The sequence below is a fragment of the Aethina tumida genome, chromosome 1 (genome assembly GCF_024364675.1).
Source record: "Aethina tumida isolate Nest 87 chromosome 1, icAetTumi1.1, whole genome shotgun sequence".
NCBI classification, from domain to species: domain Eukaryota; kingdom Metazoa; phylum Arthropoda; class Insecta; order Coleoptera; family Nitidulidae; genus Aethina; species Aethina tumida.
The window spans coordinates 12543564-12569878 of NC_065435.1; the positions used below are offsets into that span (position 1 = coordinate 12543564).

General features: G+C 30.6%; 2 protein-coding genes across 2 annotated transcripts; one reads left to right on the top strand and one right to left on the bottom strand.

Moving 5' to 3' along the window:
* Positions 1-917: 917 nt before the first annotated feature.
* On the top strand, positions 918-5949 carry LOC109603857 (eukaryotic translation initiation factor 2-alpha kinase). Its single transcript, XM_020020365.2, has 12 exons — positions 918-1216; positions 1266-1386; positions 1442-1592; positions 1647-1818; positions 3236-3515; positions 3567-3750; positions 3804-3942; positions 3996-4292; positions 4345-4485; positions 4542-5082; positions 5139-5468; positions 5520-5949. Exons 1-12 carry the CDS (start codon positions 1110-1112, stop codon positions 5667-5669), a joined length of 2613 nt encoding a protein of 870 aa, XP_019875924.1. The 5' UTR covers positions 918-1109; the 3' UTR covers positions 5670-5949.
* Positions 5950-6150: 201 nt separating this feature from the next.
* On the bottom strand, positions 6151-25155 carry LOC109603858 (chondroitin sulfate proteoglycan 4). The gene is made up of 12 exons (XM_020020367.2): positions 25050-25155; positions 24671-24977; positions 17755-17884; positions 16441-17649; positions 15143-15703; positions 10434-11693; positions 10124-10372; positions 9395-10067; positions 9185-9340; positions 8734-9134; positions 7174-8680; positions 6151-7119 (listed from the first exon to the last, which is right to left on the bottom strand). The coding sequence occupies exons 1-12, from the start codon at positions 25114-25116 to the stop codon at positions 6749-6751; spliced, it is 6891 nt and encodes a 2296-aa protein (XP_019875926.2). The 5' UTR covers positions 25117-25155; the 3' UTR covers positions 6151-6748.
* Between the last annotated feature and the right edge of the window lie 1160 nt (positions 25156-26315).

Sequence of the window (26315 nt, forward strand, 5' to 3'; positions counted from 1 at the left end):
AGGAAACATTGCACTCCAAATAAAAGTTTGGACCCTTGATACACTATAAAAACAGGGTGGAAGAAACGTTGTGTTTTGGGGTTCCTTTCCTTAGCATAATATGATATAGATATAATGAGACATGTAATGGAACCATTTGCCAATAATTTATAAGTTATATGGATTTTTATGAATAATAATGATCCGTAACATGCGTCCAAAGTTGTTGAGAATTAATTAAAAGTTAATCATGTTGAGGTTTCGATTGGCCAGCTTAAACTTAATATCTAAATCCAATTGATTTTTAAAAAATGTTAATTCGTTGTTTATAAATGTGCATTTTACTCCACCAATTTATTTTCTCAGAAGATACATTTTAACATCTTACATCTACATTATACTCAGATTAAATTTAAATTACAATTAAAATAAAAAACTTACATATAAATATCCTATTAATTCTAATGCTGAATCAACCAGTGGACTTGTTCCCAATAATTGTTGTGTCAGATTAATAAACTTGTTTAGTTTATTGTAAATATAATTTTATCTTACATTTGTAACTTTATTATTTCTAGCGTAAGTATTGTTGTACTTATGCGACATCTAACGGTGAGTACCTACAGTTTTATAAGTCGGTGACCGTCTAAGGGTAAAAATACGGAATCTTTATGTTTTTTTAATGTTAAACAAATAAAATTTTCCGTTTTGTATCTTTCATCGTAAAATTAGAGAACAGTCCATTATATAGTGTTTGTTCCCAAAACAAGAACTATAGACTGTGGCGCTGAATGCTAGAAGATTTCTGCAATCGCGAGTTCCCTAGTAGACCAACAGATGGACGTAATTTTTTTTTTTAATTATCGCACGCATAATTATTTTATAATTCAATGTCCAATTAGAACATTCCGATAATCTACAAGAATGCTAAAATTCATATTCCAATCATAAAATCAAATGTGGATCACCTGTTGCTACGACACGTATCTCACAAAAACGCCATTCAAATGCGCATGTGCCATTTGGTAACGTGTTTCGGGATTTGTTGGTTGATGAAATCTGATGTTTTGGTTTAGCTGAAGTGTAACACCAAATATTCACACGAAAAATGTAGTGTTTATTGTATTAAAATGGAAAAAATCTTAGCCCTATTAGTCGTTATTTTCTACTCAATTAGTCTTATTTTCGGTCAAGCCTATCAAGAGCTGCCTCACTGTACCGAAAAATTATCAGCGGGGTAAATTATGAAATATTATTTGTTGTGTTTATCTAACCAAGGCTTTTAGGAATGTTATAGTTAGCACACTAGACGGAAAGCTGTCGGTTTTGGATAAGTCTGGAAACTTGGTGTGGGACATACCAACCGGTCCAGGTCCTTTGCTTGTTTCGCACATCCACAACCTCGAGGTACATGTTGTGACTTGTCTGAAAATTTAATTTTTAATTTTCCCCTGTTTTTTAGCTTACAAATAGTGGCGAATACATAAGAATAATACCATCTTTGTCAGGCACTTTGTATAAATTTGATGGCAAAACTATAGACCCAATTCCCATTAATGCCGAAAACCTACTTAAGTCATCTTTTCGATATGCAGAAGATCTAGTACTAGCAGGTCCATATTAATTATTACTGGCTCGAAATATTAATTACAATCTAACATTTTTAGGTGGCTATGAAGTAAGGACATATGGAGTTGGCTTCGATAGTGGAAAAATATTATATGAGTGCAGTCCACATAAATGTGAAAAGGATCCTAGGACTGATACTGAAGATGTGTTATTAGTGGAAAGGAATACACAAATTATTAGAGCTGTTGAACCAAAAACTGGTAATGAAAGGTGAGTAATCAATCAAACAATTATTATCACCTCAAATTAAGATAAAGCTTTTGTTGTTACATTTAGCTTATATTTGTCACTATTATATCCCACAGTACTTACAGTTATTAGAAAAGGTTTATCTATGATGGAAAATATTTATTAATATTTGTGAACTTATTAATTAATATCAATTCATTATACTTGGTATTTAATGCATTAGTGCATTTATTTATTTTTATAATTAATTCACTTTAATCTGTATAATGTTTACACTTTGTTAGATAATAAATTATCTCATGATTATCTGAATATATTTTGGGATTTATGGAGATATGATGGTAAAGTAAAATGAAAATATCAATAAAAATAAACTTTAAATAAAATAACAATTTCTTGATTATAGATAAAATTATGAAACGCCATCTCTCCAATTTTTTAAGGGAAACTTACTCAGATTTAAGACATTCAAATTGTATATGAATATTTGTACTGTTAATTTTATATTATAAATGGAAATAGAATATTTTAAATGTCAAATGCGTGTAACAGATGTGTTTTATACATATTTATTCCACTTATCTAGTTGACAATTCAACTGTCTTTGCTTCATACTTTTTAAAATTTTTTAACCACCTCGTATTTCGTTCTAAAATTTTCAATGTGTAAAATAATTGTATTAAAACTATTACAAAGGGTTAAATAATAATTTTTTAGACAAAACAATTTTTTGGTGCATTGATGAAGTTTATTTTATCAATAATATATTATGTAGGAATGTACTCTTATCATAAACACATAATTTTAATTTTTTAACATGAACAAACACTAAACGTCACCATACATAATAACATAACTATTACATTGTACAATAAAAACTTACTTTGACTTGCATTCTATTAAAAATTCAGGAAACTAGAACAAAGAATGGCTAATAACCTGACTGAAACGTATTTAAATTCTATATAATTATTTTTAATTATAGTAGTGGTCAGGGAAATAGCACACATTACTATTTAATGTTAATTACTAAATGTAATAAATTTAGAATTGAATTTTATTTGAAATTAAATTCTGGGACTTCAATTATTAACCACATTTCATCTAAATTTGATATATTTTTTTTATTTTAATCGAGACTTGTTCCATAAGTTTTCAATTGGATTTAGATCCGGAGTTTGGGCTGGCCAAATTATCAATGGCAAATGGTTCCATTACATCTCTCATGATAACTTTATACATAAAACTAAAATATATTTAAGTTTGACCTGTAATACTAATATATTATTTAAAATATATAGACCAAACACTAGTGACTTAGTTCTAAATATTTATTTTACAATATTTGATATTTTATTGTGGCTAAAAAGATATCAGATATAAAAAATGAATATTTAAACTTATCCAACTAAATTAACAAATCAATGTTTTATTTAAGATGGAACTTTAGTGTGGGTTTGACCAAAATTAAATTAAGCCAAGTATCATGTGTGGACACAGGGGCTGTCTTAGATTTGAACATCACAGCAATATTACCTGAAGGAATAGTGAAATCCTTCGGGAACGGTTACAACTGGCAATATAAATTCCCCTCTCCAATCGTAAATGTCTGGAAATGGGATGGCAAAATATTAAGTCAAATCAATTTATTCGCTCCTAAAAGCGTTAACACCAATGAAATATCACCTGTGCTTTATATCGGAATGCATAAGAAACAAGTAATATTATACAATATCTAAAATTATATAAATTGAAATGATTATTTTTAGTTGTACATTCACGAGTCGGTAGTCATGCAGAACATATTGCAAGGCAAAGATGACACTGATATTATGGTTGTGAACTCCCGGGAAGTGGCGAAAATTCCCTGGGAGCCGGTGCCTGCACTTGATTACGACACTCAGGCGAATTTAACAGCTATTTCCGTGTTGAACAGCTCTGGATACGTTGATGGTATGCACCAAGGAAATAAACAAAAAACGCATTTTAAAATAATCTATTTGTAGGAAATGGTTATTATCTGTACACTAAAGAGGACTTTAATAAGAAAAATAATGTAATTTGTGATAAAAACCATTCCACAGAAGAATCTCTTAATCTAGTTGAAGAACAAGAGTACCTCATAGAATACGTTGTGTCATGGCAGTAAGTACCAGCATACAATTATATACAAAGTTCACTAAAACACAGCATTTCAGAATGGAAATTTTGCTTTTGATCATCACATTAATAATGATCAACTTAATGTACATTAAATATTGGTCTCGGATACCAACACAGGAAATTATATACGTTGAGAGACCAGTGACACTACCAACAATTGAAAGAAGAGTGTCAGAAAGGGAATCTGAGCCAGAAACATTCCAAAGCCGGTACGAAAACGACTTCGAAACCTTGAGGTGTTTAGGCAAAGGTGGGTTTGGAGTTGTTTTCGAAGTTAGGGCGAAAATCGATGAGTGCTCCTACGCTTTAAAAAGAATCACATTACCAAATGAGTAAGTGCATCAAAAAACTTGTTGTGTTTTATTTTATAACTATTAATTTAAGCGCCAAGTCTAAGGACAGAGTTATGAGAGAAGTTAAGGCGTTGGCGAAACTGGAACACCAAAATATAGTTAGGTATTTTTGTTCTTGGGTTGAGAAGCCACCTCCGGGTTGGAGGGAGCTTCACGATGAATCGTACATAGGGTGAGTTTTAGTGACTAAAATTAACACTGAACAAACTCCAAAATCGGTTATTTTAGTGAATACAGCGTCACCAAGTCTTACAAAACAAAAACAACGACTGAGGAGAGTTCAAACTACGTTTCTAGGAAAAAAGCTTTATCAATTAGTATAGATATACCGGGCTACAACAACGATGAATCTCTTAGTTTGGATCTCGCCAAGAGCGATGATGACTCATTCATTGAATTCAACACTTCCAATGGACCAAGTGATGACAAACAGTCCTCTGTGGATTCGTCGAAAAACAGCAGCGAAACGATTTGCTCAACCTCGACGATTTCTACGGGAATTGACACTTTGAGTGAGCACCAACTCAAGAAGATTAATTGGAAGAAACCTGGTAGGAAACATCACTCTTGGGATAGTGGTTGCTGCAACATTCCACCACCGCCCACATTCCTTTACATACAAATGCAACTGTGCAAGAAGGAAAGTCTTAAGGAGTGGTTGATGAGCAATCAGGATAGAAATACTGACTTTTCTTTAAGTATTTTTGACCAAATTTTAGATGCTGTAGAATATGTTCATTTGAGGGGCCTCATACACAGAGACTTGAAGGTATAAGAACATCTTAAAGAGTAGTTGAGATTAAAATTATCCTTGTATGATTTTAGCCTAGTAATATATTCTTTGCATTAGACGGTCAAGTGAAAGTCGGTGACTTTGGCTTGGTAAAGGATATGGAAGACTCCTTGGACGATACCAAGAAAACGCTGTGTGCCATGGGTGGTGGGCACACTGTTGAAGTTGGCACCCAATTGTACATGAGTCCGGAACAACTTCAAAACGGGAACTATGATTACAAAGTAGATATATTTTCTCTGGGTCTCGTTTTCTTCGAATTACTGGTACCTTTCTCGACCGACATGGAAAGATTTAAAATTTTATCCATGGTTAGAGAGGGAAATTATCCAAATGATTTTGTACAAAAATTTCCTAATGAGGTATGTAAAAGGGAGGTGTTCTTGACAAGCAATTAATGAATTGGTTTTTAGTATAACATACTCAAGGAAATGCTTTGTAAGGATCCTACGAAAAGGCTGACTACTATAGGAATTCATTCTAAGCCACCTTTTGAAAAGCAATCACAATATAATAAAGAGGAGTATTTTTACAATTTACCCAGTTATGTGCAGAAGAATTAGTTAGTTGTTAGTTACTTTATTCTCCCCATTTTACAAATAAGTGTACTTTTTATTATTATTTTTTTTTTTGTTCTGTGATTTGTTTAGAATAACCATATCTTTTATGAGTAATTTACTCTTATTAAGCCATGTGATATAATGGAGAGTAGATTTTTATTTCTACATTCCGTATTAGTATTTATTACTTAAGGAATTGGACATACTAGTTGCCCAGTTAGAAAGTAAGTCGTTTTGAAACATTTCATAATTTTTGTTTCCCAGATAAATGATTTTTCAGGAATTGTTTTTCATTTCAATTCTCACATGACTCATTTTAAGTAGTGAAAATGTTGTTTTCCATGATTTACCCAGTTTTAGAACTTAAGTTGTTTTTAAAACCAATTGTCAATTTTGTTTTAATCATAAACCATCCTAAAAGTTGTAGTTTTATTTACCCCATCTCCTTCAAACGTTTAAGAGTTTATAAGAATAATATTAAAACTACTTTAAAAATTGTATGTTTATTTATCTTAAACAAACATGATAAAACATATAACATATTGTGCTTGATACATCTCTATAGCATAATCTTTATATTAAAAAACAACATTAGGAACCAGCCATACAGAATGTTTGTAAGTTTTGTGAAAGGCGGATGAACAGTATTTGGTCTTTTGTGATGTAAAATATACATATTTAATTTCTATCAACTTTGATTTCGTTTAAATATTTAAGGGATGTGATATGTGAAGACTGGAAATTTGAAAACGAATTTATTACTTTTATGTACATAAAATTTGCTTCTGAAGATTTTGATTCAATTATTTAACAATACAAATATAATTGTACTATTAATTGTGTTTTACAATGGGTAGATTATAAACTGAATTTGTTTTATAAATATTGTACAAAAATTATATATAAAACCACCCATTTATAACAGAAACTTAGCTTATAGTTTTGAAATGAGTCATGACTTGGTATGACTTGTTCCTTCTTCACTAGAAAACTAATTTGTATAAAAATTGTCTATATTAAAAAGATTATAAAAGAAATTTCACACATATACATACACTGGTATGTATAGAACTGTCTATTCATCAGACCCAATACTGATTCCTACGTAGCATTATGTTTTTGCTAGGGCAATGGGGTTCAGATGCGTCACAGCTGCTCCAGTCGTCTGGCTGTTCGTCGACACCATACGGATAACATGCATGAGAGTCTAAGTCACTTCTACTTAAAGGTGTGACTTTGCACTGCGGCAATGCTGTGGAAAGAGGGGTACTGTACCCATCCAAATGTTGCTTTAAAGGTGGCGAAGATGTCATCAGTCTATCTGGAGGTCTGGGTAACGGTATTGGTTGCATACATTGTTCTTCTTTGTTCAGCTCCTCCACTTCTAATGATCTACATTTGATTATTATTATCACTGCAATTCCAAGTATTATCACACCCACTACCATGCTCACTGAAATCAATGTACAATTAAAAATAACCCAAAAACTAACTTAGTGTGGCTTACCAATCAATAAGTAATCTCTTGTCATGTTGGGACTGGCTAAATGTAGTCCACCTTCATGTCCAGCCGGATCACTAGGTCCAGCTAATGTTGAGTAAATGTCGTTATTTAGAGAAGATCTTATATTAATTTTCAATTCACCAATGGCCGGTTGGAATATACTAGCAGCTAGCATAAAAACTATTCTGTCTTGCAAACCATTCCAAGGAACTTCGATATCTTTGACGTCCAAGTAAATTAACCCGCTCTGAACTTCTTCGTGTGAAAAACTAGTCACTACAGTATTCAAAACGTTCCGTTTTTCACCTGAGCTTCGTATGATTTTTCTAATTTGTCCGTACTGAGGTAGATTTAAGATAGTGTACCGCGGATTAGGAGCAAGTTTCGTTAGAGGAGTGGCGTCCAATGTGTTCAAAGTGATTTTGTTGAGTTCGCCGGCTATCGCCGTGAAATTATTAATTTGCATCAGAGGTTGCACTTTAATGAACACGTCAACTTCACCGCCGTACGATACGTTGCCGGACTGAATTTCTCCGAGGACCGTAAGGGTGTCGTTAGCGGTGGTCATATCCGTCTGCAAATACATTACACGTTCATCTCTGAGGTCTTCTTGGGTGAACGTCATTTGAGGCTTGTCGTTCATGTATATGTTGCCGTGTTTTGGAGGTTGCTTCACTGTATATTTAACTTTATATTTGTCGGCGTTAGTTTCAATGAAAAATTGTTTTTCATACAAGTTGGCGACGTCAGAGCCTTGTTGCAAAAACACGGGTAAGCCAGCACTTATAGTTATATTTATTGGCGTGACCATTATATTAAACACCTTAAACTCGGGCCTGAATTTTCCGTCCGACACCCTGAAGTGGAAAGAGTCCATCAAAACGGAACCTTGATGTACGTAAACCAATTTATTGTCATCAATATCTTCCTGGGTGAAGTACATGGTGGGTTCTGTCTCCGGCACTAACACCAACTTGCCGTGGGATGGCCCGGATATTATAATATACTTCAACTTAGATGGAGGTGTGTCCGCATCTTCCGTAGCCAACTCATTTTTGGTGATGGTGTGATTCTCTCCTTGCACAACGGTTAAACTTGGAACTGGTGTGATCAGGTTAAACGGCTGATCATTTATAGGATTAACGATCACAGGCACTGTGATATTGCATAGGATTACATAACCAGGAAGAAGATATAATGAAAAATGTATGTTGTCGCCTAACGAATCGGAATGGTCATGTTCGTAGTAAACTTGTCCGGATTCTAATTGCTGTTGAGTGAATGTGGTGAATGATTGATTATTCTGTAAGAAAACTTGTCCGTGCTGCGTTGGACTGGCGGAAGCGTGAATTATCGGAGCCCTCAGGCCGGCGTGACTCTCCAAAAAGGACACCACTCCAGATAAATTCAGAACTATGTTTGTCATTGCTCCTTCGTCCACTGTTATCTTTGGTATGTTGACGTAGGCGTCCAACCCGCCTGAAGACACTGATATGTCAATTTTTAGCACCTACAAATTAATTTGTAATACAATATAACTAAGGATATTTTGAGTTTTTATACCTGGTTGGTTAGGGTTGGTGCTAGGTGAGCTTTAACATTAAATACGAAAGAGTCATTGGCGTATAAATCAGAAAATTGGTGAGTGTGTTCGTAATATACCCTAGTATTGTTCAAATCCTGTTGTGTGAAGTTCGACACCACTTTAATAACACCTGAGTTGTCCATCATTAGTCTACCAAGCGATGGAGGTACTACAACTTCGTAATACACGACTCTATCAGGGTCAGATATAGACGTCAGTAAATGTGATGATGTCAAATATTTTCGTTGAAGGGGGAATATGTGGAGAGGTCTGCTTCGAATTTTTACTTCGACCGGTTTAGTTTTTATGTGAAATAGGTAGTCCTTGGTAGTATGAAGGCCATCACTGACGTTGAATTTAAATCTTGCCTCAGTTCCGTCTACAAAAACAACTTGTTACTTTGTTATTATTAAAGTAAATTATACCTACTTTGGTGTCTAAAGACAATCATTCCTTTGTTTATAGAGTCTTGAGTAAAATAGTTTAGTGTGGTGCCAGTATCAGATAATAGAGCTACGTTTCCCCACCAACAACTTTGCACCTGGTACTTCAATGTGTCCGGAGGTCTGTCTTCATCAATAGCAGCTGAAACGTCATGAGTAGTACTAACTTAACCAAAAAACATTGCATAAATCTCACCAAGCATATCATTGGTGATAACTGCGACACCTCCTTCCCACATGGTCAGTCCAGTGTTGTTGATTAGCTTAGGTTTTTGATTGTTGACGGGCACCACTGTAATTTTAAGTACTGCTGGTATACTACTCTTTTGATCAGTTTTAGCTATTAGTTCTATTTCGTCTTCGTGGTTTTCACTGCCATGATGTTGATATTTGACCATACCAGCATTCAGCTCCTTTTGAGAAAACATGTTGGTTTTGATGCAATGCTTGTGCACTTGAATACAGCCGAACTGTGGACCTTTTGATATAATGTAGGAAGTTATTTTTGATTTATAGTAGTCAGTAAGAACGTATATATGCGTTGTAGTTATGGCGGATATGCCATTTTCGTTGACTATTAGATTATTAGTACCCATGTACAGTCTTTCAGGGATTATTTCAATGTTGAGCTTTAAGTTTGTGTGCCACACTATGCCGTTGGTCACGTTGAACACAATATTGTCTTTTGTTTGATTGCTGACTGATTGAATGTAAAGGATTTTGTTTTCGTTGATCATGTCTTGGGTGAATGTTATCACATTCATTGGCTCACTGTTCTTCATGTCGGATAAGATTGTTATGTAGCCATAATCGGGCATTTCATTCATGTGATACACTATTGATGTTGCGGGGACTGTTGGCTGAGATACCTACAAAGCAAAAACATGGAATTAATCCTTGAACATCACTCACTAATGATACTTACTTCCAAAATCTTCTTCGTTATCAATCCGCTTGTTGACTCTTCAACCAACAATCTTCTAACGCTCTTAACCTGCAGTGGTTCCCAATATGCAGGTGGTAATATCCAAACACCTAATTGAGCAAGGTTAACAGCATCTTTACAACGAATTTTAATGTATATTTCATCGGCGTTGTCATTATTCCTCGAGTTTTCGTTCAAGTAGCCCACACGCCTTGAATTGACGTCCTCCTGAGTGAAATTCACCACATTCTAAAAATAAATTGGAATATTTGAGAAATGCTTCTGAAGTGACATTGGGCAATAAATATACCTGCAACGTGTTGGTGTAGACAATCTTCCCTGAATGTGGTTTCTCGACGACTTCGTAAGAAACGTCTTCGTCGTCAGCGAACAGATTTGTAGAATAAGAAAGTTGTTCATTTGTGATCACAGCCAATTTGTTCTGTTCTACAATGATCTTCCTGTTCATAACTGCGTGTATGAAAGGTGCTGAAGCTTGAATTTCCAGTACACCATTCACGTGGAATTTACCGTCCGTCACCCAAAGTCTCACCTTGCCATATTCGGGTCCCTTATGCCTGAATAGAATTTTATTATTGTCCAAATCTTCTTGAGAAAACTCGTTTAATTTTGTACTTTGATTTTTGATATTGTAGAAGTTGCCGTTTGGAGACTCTCTGCAAGTGTAAATGATGGATGCAGGTGATGTGTTTAGATCTGCATCAACGTATTTGAGGTCATTTCCAGTTACCAGCCTGTCACCTCCTACGACAATGTGGAATATTTTGTCTATTGCTCTTGTCGGACTATTGTCATTTTTCAATTCCACGTTTATATGAAACGTCTCGACATACTCGAAGTTCTGTTCATTTGCTGACAAAGCGAAGAATTTAAATTTATCTTTTATGGTTTCCGACCCGTCATGGGCATAAGACAGCATGTTATTTGCGATTTCGTTGATCGTAAAGTAGGACGTATCGTTTTTAATAACGTCTCCTCTTTTAACCTGGAGGATACCGTTCGCAGGCTTTTCTGTTATATTAAAAAGTACGTCGTTTATGAAATCAGCCTGGAGGTAAAGATGGTTAGCATCTATTAGGGCGGTGGAACCCTCCTCCACGTTTAATGGTCTCAGATTCACCCTCACTTTTGATTTTACGTCGTCTGATGGCAAATATTTAATCGTCAAATTTCCAGTCACATTGTTACAGCCCGGAGATAAAACCACAAATGAAAAACTGTCTTCAACGTATGAATACCCTTTTTGATGTAATTTATATTTTATATTTTCCGAGGCCAAGTCCTCTTGCTTGAACATATCGCACGAACGTAATCGATATTTTGATACAGCGGAAAATAAATATCCATAAATTGGGGGCTTTACTATAACGTAATCTATGGATGCTAATGTTTTTAGGGGTTGCGTCTCAAAAGACAAGTGCTTCGTCGATATGGAGGTCTCCCAGATTTCATTCAACATTATTGGCTTGATGTTTATCTTGTGTAGAGTGCATTTTGCGAACGTTAGCCTGAATGTGTACACCGAATTCTTGTCGAATGATGTCTTGAACTAAAATTAATTTTAATTATTCAGTTATGAGAATTTGAACGCTGAAACGAGTTGTGGCAAAAAAGCTTATAATACGCCCAGTGGATTTTCTGATAGTTTTAGAATTAAACTTTCGACTGAAAAGATTATGAACAATGAATTTATTAGACCAAAATCTTGAACTGTGAAATAATGATATATGAAAAAAAGAGGCATCTGTTAATAATTTTAAAATCGAGTTTAAATTTTACATAATTCTTTATTATAAAAGTCAAATTAGATTACTTTTAACTGTCCAATTTGAAAAATTTATATATATTTACTTGAAAATGAATTTAAGCACATGGGAAATATTCTGAAGCTTTTATTTTCATAAATGTTTTTATTTACACATTTTTTCATATACTTTTTCTTGAAAATGTATGTAATAGGAAAAAGTAAAGGCATAATTATCATAAGTATGAAATTAATTTAGACGATTTAATTAATTCCAACAAAATTTCTAGTTAAATTAGTGTATACGTGGAATATTCTGAAGCTTTTATCCTTAGAAATGTTTGTATTTACACATTTTTCAATATATTTTTACATGAAAATATATCTAACAGAAAGAAACAAAGGCATAATTACCATTATGAAATTAATTTAGACGATTTAATTAATTCCAGCAAAATTTCTAGTTAAATTAGTGTATACGTGGAATATTCTGAAGTTTTTATCCTTAGAAATGTTTGTATTCACACATTTTTCAATATATTTTTACATGATATCTAACAGAAAGAAACAAAGGCATAATTACCATTTTGAAATTAATTTAGACGATTTAATTAATTCCAGCAAAATTTCTAGTTAAATTAGTGTATACGTGGAATATTCTGAAGCTTTTATCCTTAGAAATGTTTGTATTTACACATTTTCCATATATTTTTACTTGAAAATATATCTAACAGGAAAAAACAAGGTATATTTCAATTATTAAATTAATTTAGACAATTTAATTAATTTCAGTAAAATTTCAAGTTAAATTAGTGTGTGTGTGAAATATTCTGAAGGTTTTATCCTTAGAAATGTTTGTATTTACACATTTTTCAATATATTTTTACATGAAAATATATCTAACAGAAAGAAACAAAGGCATAATTACCATTATGAAATTAATTTAGACGATTCCAGCAAAATTTCTAGTTAAATTAGTGTATACGTGGAATATTCTGAAGCTTTTATCCTTAGAAATATTTGGATTTACACATTTTTCAATATATTTTTACTTGAAAATATATCTAACAGGAAGAAACAAAGGTATAATTACAATTATGAAATTAATTTAGACGATTTAATTAATTCCAGCAAAATTTCTACTTAAATTAGTGTGCATGTGAAATATTCTGAAGCTTTTATCCTTAGAAATGTTTGTATTTACACATTTTTCCACATATTTTTACTTGAAAATATATCTAACAGGAAAAAACAAAGGCATAATTACAATTATGAAATTAATTTAGACGATTTAATTCCAGCAAAATTTTTAGTTAAATTAGTGTATACGTGAAACATTTTGAAGCTTTTATCCTTAGAAATATTTGAATTCACACATTTTTCAATATATTTTTACTTGAAAATATATGTAACAGGAAGAAACAAAGGTATAATTACAATTATGAAATTAATTTAGATGATTTAATTAATTCCATCAAAATTTCTAGTTAAATTAGTGTGTATGTGAAATATTATGAAGCTTTTATCCTTAGAAATGTTTGTATTTACACATTTTTCCACATATTTTTACTTGAAAATATATCTAACAGGAAAAAACAAAGGCATAATTACAATTATGAAATTAATTTAGACGATTTAATTCCAGCAAAATTTTTAGTTAAATTAGTGTATACGTGAAACATTTTGAAGCTTTTATCCTTAGAAATATTTGAATTCACACATTTTTCAATATATTTTTACTTGAAAATATATGTAACAGGAAGAAACAAAGGTATAATTACAATTATGAAATTAATTTAGATGATTTAATTAATTTCAGCAAAATTTCTGGTTAAATTAGTGTATACGTGAAATATTCTGAAGCTTTTATCCTTAGAAATGTTTGTATTTACACATTTTCCATATATTTTTACTTGAAAATATATCTAAGAGGAAAAAACAATGTATAATTCAATTATTAAATTAATTTAGACGATTTTATTAATTCCATCAAAATTTCTAGTTAAATTACTGTGTATGTCAAATATTCTGAAGTTTTTATTTTTAAATATGTTTTTATTTACACATTTCTCCGTAAATTTTTACTTGAAAATATATCTAATAGGGAAAAAACAAGGTATATTTCAATTATTAAATTAATTTAGACAATTTTATTAATTCCATCAAAATTTCTAGTTAAATTAGTGTGTATGTGAAATATTATGAAGCTTTTATCCTTAGAAATGTTTGTATTTACACATTTTTCCACATATTTTTACTTGAAAATATATCTAACAGGAAAAAACAAAGGCATAATTACAATTATGAAATTAATTTAGACGATTTAATTCCAGCAAAATTTTTAGTTAAATTAGTGTATACGTGAAACATCTGAAGCTTGTATCCATAGAAATATTTGAATTCACACATTTTTCAATATATTTTTACTTGAAAATATATCTAACAGGAATAAATAAAGGTATAATTACAATTATGAAATTAATTTACACAATTTAATTAATTTCAGCAAAATTTCTAGTTAAATTAGTGTATACGTGAAATATTCTGAAGCTTTTATCCTTAGAAATGTTTGTATTCATACATTTTCAATATATTTTTAGTTGAAAATATATCTAACAGGAAAAAACAAGGTATAATTCAATTATTAAATTAATTTAGACGATTTTATTAATTCCATCAAAATTTCTAGTTAAATTAGTGTGTATGTCAAATATTCTGAAGTTTTTATTTTTAAATATGTTTTTATTTACACATTTCTCCGTAAATTTTTACTTGAAAATATATCTAATAGGGAAAAAACAAAGGCATAATTACAATTATGAAATTAATTTAGTCGATTTAATTAATCCTAGCAAATTTTCTAGTTAAGTTAGTGTGTATGTGAAGTATTCTGAAGTTTTTATTCTTAGAAACTGGAAAAAACAATGGCATAATTCAATTAAATTAATATACTATTTTTTCCTTTCAAAAGCTATTTTTCTATATATTTTAACTACATGTTGTGAATAATAACAGAAAAGGCAGAGGCAGAATTGCAGTTATGAAATTAAATTAGACAAATTATGAAGTCAATTAAAATTTCAAGCTGAATCTGAGCATATGGGAAATATTCTAATGATTTTGTCGTTTCAGAAGTTATCGTGTAGTTGGAACCAAACACAACTTAAAAGTTATACAAGACCAATTACCAAAACTATTCAGAAATTTCCCGACATGTTTAAAGCCTGAACCTACAAGGTAGTTCTTGTACTTACTTGAAACTCGTCGAATTCCGGCTTGGAATGTATGTGTCGGTATCTGACTTGATGTTGTTTAAGGTCGTTCGTATTAAATATATCAGAAACTTCCCAGGAGTTTACGTTTCTTTCCACTTCAATAACTCCATAGTGGGGCTTTTTTACGATGTTAAATTGAGCGCGATAATCCACATTCCCCACGTTCGATGTGAAACTCAAATTCTGAGGTGTTATGATCGATGACGTCTGGTGCAGCACAATTAGACCGGTGTTGTTCTCCAATCGCCAATATTGCGGCGAAATCGACACCCTCACTTTGTACACGGGACTGGTCTCTATGCCGTCGGAGATTTGCAACGATATGTACGAGTCGTTTATCCCAGAAGGGGTCCTATCAAAATAAATTATTTTTTCTTTGTCGACATCTTCTTGAGTAAACGAGGTGGTCTTTGTGCCTGGTTTATTGGCGTTTTCGAAATGCCCCGACTCCGTTTTCAGGATGGTGTACACCAAATGTGATGGAGGATTATCTGGATCCAGTGCATTTAACACTTCAGATGATACAACTTTTTTCGTTCCCTGCAATTTCATCGTTTGTTTTATCTTTCCTTCGCATTGGCAATCGGAAAATTACATTTTCGATTGCAACAACAACTAATTTCAAAATAACTATTATTTTACAACACAATATTAACAAAAAACAATTAATAACTCACCAGATTTATTGCTAGTCATGCCATAATTAGAGCACATTCGTCTTAAACAAAAATTAAGAAAAATAAATTTTAGCCATTCCTATATAAATCTACCTTCAATGTTTCATGTAAATCAAAACGTAAAACACATAAAATAAATTTTAACAGTTAGTCTACGTCCTACAATTTAACAAATCGTAAATAAAACGGACTAAACGAAACTTATGCTGACATTATTTTAGCCATAATAATTAACAAAAGACTGAGCTGGATTAGATGCAAGACTAACGAGCAGTTAAAACTAGGATTTATTGTTTGCCTGCTATGAAATGTTTTGTTTACTCCATTTCCAGTTTATTCTAAACAAAGTGTTAAAGTATTTCAGCTTTCCAATAACAATTTGTTTACTAACAAGCAAAATTAGTTAAAGGTATAAGGTTTCAGGTTTGTTACTTCATTTCAAATTATTATAAGAAAGCTGAAGGTCTCAATTCCTGTTTTGAACTATGTATTATGAATGTAAAACTAACTCGATCATTTAAATTATTATATTAATTATTTAATAAGCATCCAATCAATACAGTAAACATTCATTAAAATAAGTAAAATGAGTAAAATTACCTGGACAATTCTGAGGACGACGTTTTCGTTAATTTCGAGTAAAGGCGGATCATTTTTGGGCAAAATATTGGCCGACAAGCTAAACCTGAACTTGCCCTGCAAATAGACCGGCAAAATGAAACTGTCCGCGGGAGAGAACTCGACTTCCAGGACCAGAGTGTCGTGCGTATTTTCGGAGCCGTCGTGAACGTAAAATATTTTATCCCTCGCTATGTCGGATAAAGAGAAGGCATTTTTCTCGCGGGGCCATATATCGATCGTGATGCTTCCATGTTCCGGTCCTTCGACAATAAAAAAATTAATTCCCGAGTCCTTGATTCCGTATTTTTGATAGTCGAGTATCATGTGCAGGTTGCCCGTTGTTATTTTCTGGTTCTGGCCCTCCACGACTTCGAGAGGCTCCACGGCAAGGAGTTCCAGTTCGGTGGCCAGGCTGTTCTTGGAGAACACTTTGTAGCCTTCGGTGTAGTTGGATTTTACGCACAGGTCCTCCTTGCAGTGACACTGAAACGAGTCCAGACCCTGTTGGACGCACGTGCCGTTATCCTTGCAGGGATTTTGTAGGCAGGGATAATGCCACATACATCCCGGAAGTATCCCTTCCGTGACGTGGGCGTCGGGTAATCCCCTTCTTGTGTCCAGCGAACTGAAGTGCCGCACACAACCTTTAAAACTAATATCACATTTGCTACAACCTTTCTGTGACGCCCTGAATCGCTTGTTGACTTCCAGACCCCCTAAGTAGGAACTATCGGCGAATTGAAAGTTGTGTCGTAAGTTATTCGTTTCGGTTACTCTATCGTCTACTATCAGTTGTACGTTGTTTGATGTTGTGCGAAAAATAATTTTGTGCCACTCTCCGTCCGATACTTCTTCCTGGTTGGTGAGCTTCACCGACTTGTCGTTGATTTTTATCGTCGCCGTCACGGCGTAGTCGTCCAGCCTAATGGACAAGTAGTCCTGCTTCATCCCCGTGTTGTAAAACAACAACCCATCACGACTGACCGTCCTAATTTCGAACTGTATCCTAACGTCCTTTTGGGTTTTGGCCTGAGGTATTATCATATACGAATCGTCCTCCACAAAGCTTATGGCACGGTCGTGACCCGCCTCAAATTCGGCGGCGCAATTCCATGTAACACCCTGTACGTTCGCCTGTGATTGTCGACGTCTCGCCTGCTCCAATACCGCCATGCCGTTGTATTTAAGCTACATAAAGAAGTTAAAAGTGTTATGGCCAAAGTTACATTGATGTTGTGCCAGTTGTGTCCAAATAATACCGAAATTTTTAATTAAAATTGTTAAGTCGCTCACCTCGGACAGACAGCCTCTGAACTTCCTGACATGGCCGAAGAACATGTCAGTATTGTTCCTGCGGCTGTGGTCTCCGATGAAGAGGCCATAGAAGATGTTCAGTTCGAAAAATTTGCCTGGAAGATGTTTGCTGGAACAAATGCCCTTTGTGAGGTTAAACGTTGGATGAATCACGACTAGTTTGTAAAAAAAGTCGTATTTTTTAACATTGGAGTACATGGTGACACATGTACTTTAAAAGTGATATAATTTATTCTATTTTAGTTTAATTTTCTTTTTAAATTGTAGGCAAACCATAGATAAACATCCTAACATAGTAATTGATGACAATTTAGTCATCTGGATTACTTTCCTTCTAATTTAGGAACCGAAAAAGGTGAACATTTTCACCAAAACATAATTACTGTAAAAATAAGGTTAAATTAGGGTAGGTTAAGTGAGATTAGGTTAGGTTACGTTATCAAGATTATTAGAAATAGGATATACTAGGTGATATATATATATATATATATATATATATATATATATATATATATATATATATATAATAATACATTTCTCTTAACTGTAACTGTAACTGCATATGGCCTGTCATCTAAATTATTTTCCTCTTAATTTAGGAACCGAAAATGATGTTAAAAATGAACATTTACACCAAAACATAATTAATATGAAAATAAGATGAATTTAGGTTAAGTTAGGTTAGGTGAGGTTAACTTCGGTTAGAATAGGTTAGGTTAGGTTAGGTTATCAGGATTATCCTAAATAAGAAAATTTACTATTTATATAACTTCTATATTATGGGTAATTATTAATTTATTGTATTTTAGTTTAATTTTCTTTTTAAATTGTAGACAAATCACAGATAAACATCCTAACATAGTAATTGATGACAATATGGTCATCGGGATTACTTTCCTCCTAATTTAGGAACCGAAAAAGGTGAACATTTTCACCAAAACATAATTACTGTAAAAATAAGGTTAAATTAGGTTAGGGTAGGTTAAGTGAGATTAGGTTAGGTTAAGTTATCAGAATTATTAGAGATAGAACATACTAGGTGATGAATTTAGGTTAACTTAGGTTAGGTGAGGTTAACTTCGGTTAGATTAGGTTAGGTTAGGTTATCAGGATTATCCTAAATAAGAAAATTTACTATTTATATAACTTCTATATTATGGGTGAATTATGGCCTGTCATCTAAATTACTTTCCTCTTAATTTAGGAAACGAAAATAAGGTTAAATTAAGTTGGTTAGGTTATATTATCAGGCAGATGATGAAAATAAACGTTTACTGTGAAAATAAGTTTAAATTAGATTATGTCAGGTTAGATTATATAAGGTGAGGTTAGGTTAGGTTAGATTAGGTTATAAGGATTATTAGAAACAGGACATGATAGGTGCTATATATATATATATATATATATATATATATATATATATATATATATAATACATTTCTCTAAACAGTGACCATAACTGAAATTTTTTTGAACAAATATTTTAATTTAAAAATGTAAAATGTATCTGTACATTCAATTTTCACCAAATTAATATATTTATGAAGCCATACACAGGTTTAAAATGTTTATGTTCCCTCTATAATTTAAAAATATCTAGGGCATATTCCCATAAAAAATACTGCCCAACATTAATTTTATTGCGTTATTTCAAAAAGTTTTAGAAGCCATTAACATTTTCGAAATATACGGTAAACACGAGTATAAAATTTCACAAAATCTCTAAATTAATATTATTAAATAAAATTGGATATCGTTTGCACAAACAGCATTAGATTTACGGCGCATTAAGTTTCATTTCAAATTAATATAATTGAAAATGGAATGGAAATACCAAATAAGTCCTTTCATATGAAGTATTATGTAAACATTAGTAAAGCAAATATGTTTGATACATATTTAATATTATTTTAATATGATGAGATATTGATTTTATTAACGTTTATCGTTTATTATTTGTGTATCTGTCTAGCCTAGGGTGCATGTGTAAAGCTATTATTTCAATTTGACCTATTGTCAGTCAGATATAATTTAAACAAAACTAATTATTAACCTTGTTATTTATATTGGAAAGAAAATTGGAATATGTCAATTGTATACAACAGAATAAATATTGATCATCATTGATTTACCTATATTTAATAAATTTTTATTTTAAACAAATTACAGTCATAAAAAATTAATAAATATTAAGTGTATTATTATTGTGAAAATTAAGTTGTAATACAAGATGTCCCCGAAAGGGGTGTACAGAATTCTACCACCAATTCTCGAAGTGAAAATAAATCGATTTGTCTCATCTTCCCTTTGTACAAAATTTGTCAGTTACAGATATACAGGGCGTCAAAATCAATAATATATTTTCAATTTTGTTCTTTTTTTATTGATACGAACTTATCAACGTTATAAAACTTGTGTACATAAACTTTTTAGGGTGTACAATTGAAATATGTTAACAAATGTTGACATGTGTGATGTAGAGGGCACCACGTACAGCATCTAGAGCGTTTGCAAACCGTCCTAACTTGTTTGCCATTCATTGTACATATATCTGAAATGGCAATATTTATTCGTCTGTATAGGGTTAAACCAGGTACTTGTCGCTAAGAGCTGTGACTTTTATTAATTATGCAAAAACAATTTAGTGTGGGTGTTCAAAGTAACCAACGTTTTCGTGTCTACAGAGATTAATAAGACGAATAAAATTAAAATGTTAACTGAGCCTTGAATATGTCTCCATAATTCCTCTTCGGTATTTATGGGTCTAGAGTAGACCATTGATTTTAGAAAACCCCATAAAAATATTGAAAATAAATTATTAACTTTAACGCCCAGTATCTCCAGAGTTGTCAGTTTTTGTACTAAGGTAAAATAAGTCAGGAACACCCTGTATCACTTGGAACAACGGAGATATTTACAATCAAGAACTAAATAGTAATTTACAAGTTGCACTCGCATTCATAAACTGTGAATACTAAAATAAAGCAGTTCTAAGTATTCAAGCATATAAATTGGATAATTTCACGTCCATTAAAAACTGAATAACAAATTCATAAGTCCGATGGGTAAATGCAGATGTTGAAGACGCCGAATCAATACTAAAGATATTCAAGCTTCATTTTTTACAATTAAATTGTAATTATGAGCGACATGAGGTTTAAGTGGAATAAAAAACTGAATTTAATATAAAAATTATGGCTCCAAGTTTTTATAAGATATTACTTTAAAATGATGAAATATTGATTTTCTCAAAGTTTATCGTTATAATGTCCGCTTAAAATTCTATACAGATTACGAGGTATAGGTAAAGCTAATATTATTACAATTTATCTCACTGGCAATTAATATAATTTGCGCCGAAGAAATATTAGCAAACAAGCTAGAAATTACGAATACTTGCATTAGTAAAATATATTTGATTTAATCTATATTTGGTTATTAAATAAAACACTCAGTTACTCTTATTACAAACTGAATATTAATTACACAGTTGGAAATAAAAAAAATATATAATTTAATAATAAAACTTTTTCGTCCATCCAATTAAGTTAAATTGGCTCATTTCAAATACATTAAAAAATGAATAACTTCATAAATCCGATGAATAACTGCAGCTGTTTAAAATAATCCGGAAAATATAATGAAGGTAAATCCCTGTATAAATATTCTAAAATAAAACTCAAAGGAATTAATAAAATGGAAACGGCGATAATAAAACAATTACTTGTTGTTATAAACGAGTTTGACTATGTATATTTATGAGGGTATTTTGTACAATATATTTACAAAAAAACTATCGACAAACTGTATACTTTTATTTAATATGTTGAAATATTGATTTTCTCAAAGTTTATCGTTCATAATATTATATTTCCGAAATGGCTAAAGGGCATGGATAAAACTAATATTATTCCAATTTAGAAACTGGCTGGAACATTTTTATAAAATTTACTTTGTTACTTTAAAAATATTATTTACATGTTAAATAAAAAGCTTCAACACATCATAAATTTATATTTTCAATGTGATTTCCTAATAGATTTATTGTTAATGATTAACTGTTTTATTAAAATGAAATGTAAAATAGATTGAAAGTCAAACAGTTAATCAATATTTTGCAAATACGTTACATTATTATATGAATATTTAAATTAATTATGAAATAAATATTATTATTAAACAAGAATTTATATTCAATAAATACTTTTAATATAAGTAAATATTTGTAATGTAAATAAAACATATTTGTAATGATAGATAAAATACAAAATGTAATGTTAATAATGGAACAGCAAATAAATATAAAATAATTTAAAAAAATACTAATTGGTAGCCAAACATACAAATAATATTTATTTCGTACATATATTTAAATTAATTTCGAAACAATTTTATTTTCATTTAATTTTTCTTTGAGATATTTCAGATATAATGTTCACTTTAATTTTCTTCAAACCTTAAAACTGAAATATCTCAAAAACGGCTGTGATATTTAATTTTATTAAGAGTACCTTTTTTCTTCTAAATTGTGCCAAGAATGTGACAAGCTTAATAGTTTTTAAAAATATTCAATGGCGTAGACAATAGGTCGAGAAAAATAGGGGATTCCGGCAGAATTTACTTTAATCAGTTTTTCTCGCTCTGTTTTCTATGCCACTGAATATTTTTTAAAATTATTACGATTTTTATATTCTTTGTACATTTTAGAAAAAGATACTCTTGATTAATTTTGATTATCACAACTGTTTTTGAGATATTTCAGATTTAATGTTCACTTTAGTTTTCTTCAAACATTAAATCTAAAATATCTCAAAAACGACTGTGTTATTCAAAATTAATCAACAGTACCTTTTTTCTAAATTGTACAAAGATTATGAAAATCTTAATAATTTTAAAAAATATTTAGTGACGTAGAAAATAGGGCCAGTAAAAGAATGGAATCCCCAGAATCTACTCTAATATCATTTTTCTCGTCATTTTCTACACCACTGAATTTTTTTAGAGCTATTACCCTTTTCATACTCTTTGCACAATTTGGAAAAGATAAGACACTCTTTATTAATTCTGATTATCACAACCGTTTTTGAGATATTTCAGATTTAAAGTTCACTTTAATTTTCTTCAAACATTAAATCTAAAATATCTCAAAAATAACTTTGTTAATCAAAATTAATCAACAGCACCTTTTTTTTTAAATTGAGCAAAGATTATGAAAAACTTAATAGTTTTAAAAAATATTCAGTGACTTAGAAACCAGTGCCAGTAAAAGAATGGAATCCCCAGAATCTACTTTAATATCTTTTTTCTCGTCATTTTCTACACCACTGATTTTTTTTAGAACTACTACGCTTTTCATACGCTTTGCACAATTTGGAAAAGAAAAGGTACTCTTGATTAATTTTGATTATCACAACCGTTTTTGAGATATTTCAGATTTAAGGTTCACTTTAATTTTCTTCAAACATTAAATCAAAAAATATCTCAAAAACGACTGTGTTAATCAAAATTAATCAACAGCACCTTTTTTCTAAATTGTGGAAAGATTATGAAAAACTTAATAGTTTTAAAAAATATTCAGTGACGTAGAAAATAGGGCCAGAAAAAGAATGGAATCCCCAGAATCTAAGGTTACGGAAATATGAGTAAAAAACAATTTTTGAAATTTAAATTTGAGAGGCTGTATTTTCTTCCGGGGGTACTTCAGCAAAAAATATTTACTATAGATTATCTTCATTATTGTTCCCAAAATTTGACCACTCATTTTAGAAACACCTTGTATTATAATAATAAAACAATGTTTTCTTAGTAATATTAATAATAATGAAATCCAAAAAATGTGGAATAAATATAATAATGTTACTTCCAATATGAGTAAATATATCATAAAAATGTAAAATAAGTAAAAAAAAAACAGTTGTGAACCATACAAGAAATAAATATTTGATAAATTACGGAAAATATTTATTATTTACAAATATTGTTTCGTAAATTAATTATAAAATAAATATTATTATTAGATATCCATAACAATTTATTTTTAATGATTACTTTTAATATGGGTAAATATTTGTTCTAAAAAATAAAACATAATAAACCCTAATTTTAAGCAATAAATAAATAATTTACAAATTATCAAAAATATTGCATTTATTTGTAAATATTGTTTTGTACAATTTGTTTGAATATATTTTTAATTTATTATCAGTTGTTAATAAAATTTTATTTCCAATAAACATTTCTAATGTAAATAAATATTTATAATTATAAATAAGAGATGAGGTTCGTATAAAAATTGTTTTTTAAAGAAAGTGCGAGAAGTATGAAAAATATCACATATAACAAGAGGATTTCGTTGAATTGAGTGGAATCACATAAAACATTTTAAAGCCGTCTAAAAAATAACTTCTTTAGATCCCCAACTCCCCCAACTTCTTCCTGTATATTAATTTATCCGCCTTCCACTCGAAAATGTAAACAATTTATCAGCGGAAAGTGAGTGAACAATCTTAACCGAAGATCAACATTCAAAAATTAAAGTTATCCAAATTCCCCCGTCATTTCCCCGTTTCTTGGTTATTAATAACGAATTTCTCACCGATGTCATCTAGAGATAATCGAGATACACGAATCTAAAAATAGTCCCTTAATTTTTCTTTGGAAACAGCAAGTGTCGGTGGAAACGTAGACTAAGCCAATTTTGTGTTTGGTTTTAATGTGAATTCAGTTCTATAAATAGCACTGGAGAAGATAACAGTACACCCCATAAATTATCTATTTTAAACCTATAGATTATTGACACCAAACAATAGAGTTCAAAATTTAATCTGGCGTGAAACGTGTTTAAAATGAACGTGCTAAATGTGTCCGTGCATAATAGAAACTAAATATTACTTACCGTGCTTTATGAATTTTGTCAACCATCAGAGACAAATTTGCCTCCCTCCTTTCAATAACAACCTCATGCCATTTATAGTCGCTAAATTTGGCATTAGCCGGCGATAATAACTCAGATTCACCAGCACCTAAATTGATAATAACTTTAATCCGACTGTTTTCAAGTTGCACCATGCAATAATCCGTCGTTCCAGCAACCAACAAAATCAACGTATTCGACAAGTACGTGCGAAATTTGAAGGTGATGTCCGTCGAACTTTTCGCCTCTTTGAACGGCACCGAAATGTAGCTGTTTCCGTAAAATGATGCTGCAACAGAAAACCCAAAAATTAAAAACATCAAATCACCCCCAAACTTACTAAACAAAACCAGTTTCTAACCTTGGTCTATCGTTGAACATAGTTTCAGCAGCAGAAAAATTGTGAAAATGAAACATTTAAACTCCATCACAAACAATTTAACCACTTATGTCATGTTATGAACATGCACTTTATTGTTTTTCATACAAGCACTGTCTCGGTCACCTCCTAAAGCACAGCGTCGCCATATCTATTCAACACAACTGAAACTGAAGTGACCTGAAAGTGCTGAAAAGGCCTACCTAAATACAAACCATTCTGAAGTTAGCTGCCCTGAAAATAATTCATTCGCACTCTCTTGATTCACTGAAAGCTTTACTCATGCTTTTTTTCGACGCTGAGTTATTTTATTTCATTTCTAATTTGAAGTACGTCCATTGTTAATTTAAAGGCAATTTAAACTGACATAATTGAGAAGTTTTTTGTGGAACTTTTGTTTCTGAGAATAATATAATTAAGCTTGAATATATATAACAGAATTTTTAAAATATTTTATACTACTTTATTTATTTATTATTTTATTTTTAATAAAGGCAATTATTTTATTGTTTATATTTTAGTTCATTAGAATATAATATTTTAAAATTGTTAACTGTTATTTATTTTATTTAATATTCAATAATAATTTAATAAATTGATTATTTAGTAATTTTTATACATTTTATTAATATATTTCTGTAAATTTAATGCATTTTTATTTATTTTATTTAATTATTATAATAATTTTTTCTGAATCAAATGTCGATAAAAATTATCGAGTATTTGATAGTTTTTATAAATTTTATTAGTTTATTTTTGTAAATTTTATCTATTTTTATTTATATTTTTATATTTCATTTTATTTAATAAATATTATAATTTTTTCTGAAATAAATTTCGAAAAATAAATAATTTATTTAATAAATTTTATTAGTTTATTTTTGTATTTTAATTTATTTATTTTATTTAGTAATTATTATTTGGCAATTTTTATTACTTTATTTCTGTAAATTTCATCTATTTTTATTTACATTTTTATCTATTAATTTATTTATTTTATTTAATAAATATTATAATAATTTTTTCTTAATTAAATTTCTAATAAATTCATCGATTATTTAATAATTTCTATAAATTTAATTAGTTTATTTTGTATGTAGTTCATCTATTTTAATTTATATTTTTATCTATTAATATATTTATTTTATTTAATAATTATTATACTAAATTTATGTGAATTAAATTTAGAAAAAAAGTAATTGATTATTTGGTAACTTTTTTTTAGTTTATTTCTGTAAGTTTCATCTA

Bases quoted from the DNA above. Each gene is read 5' to 3' on its own strand.
- LOC109603858 (XM_020020367.2), bottom strand. From the start codon at position 25,116: ATGGAGTTTAAATGTTTCATTTTCACAATTTTTCTGCTGCTGAAACTA. The intron at 11,694-15,142 runs GTAAGTACAAGA...AATTAATTTTAG, and splicing joins CGGAATTCGACGAGTTTCAA to TTCAAGACATCATTCGACAA. The intron at 10,373-10,433 runs GTATATTTATTG...ATTTATTTTTAG, and splicing joins TCTACACCAACACGTTGCAG to AATGTGGTGAATTTCACTCA.
- LOC109603857 (XM_020020365.2), top strand. From the start codon at position 1,110: ATGGAAAAAATCTTAGCCCTATTAGTCGTTATTTTCTACTCAATTAGT. The intron at 1,819-3,235 runs GTGAGTAATCAA...GTTTTATTTAAG, and splicing joins CCAAAAACTGGTAATGAAAG to ATGGAACTTTAGTGTGGGTT. The intron at 4,293-4,344 runs GTAAGTGCATCA...TATTAATTTAAG, and splicing joins AGAATCACATTACCAAATGA to CGCCAAGTCTAAGGACAGAG.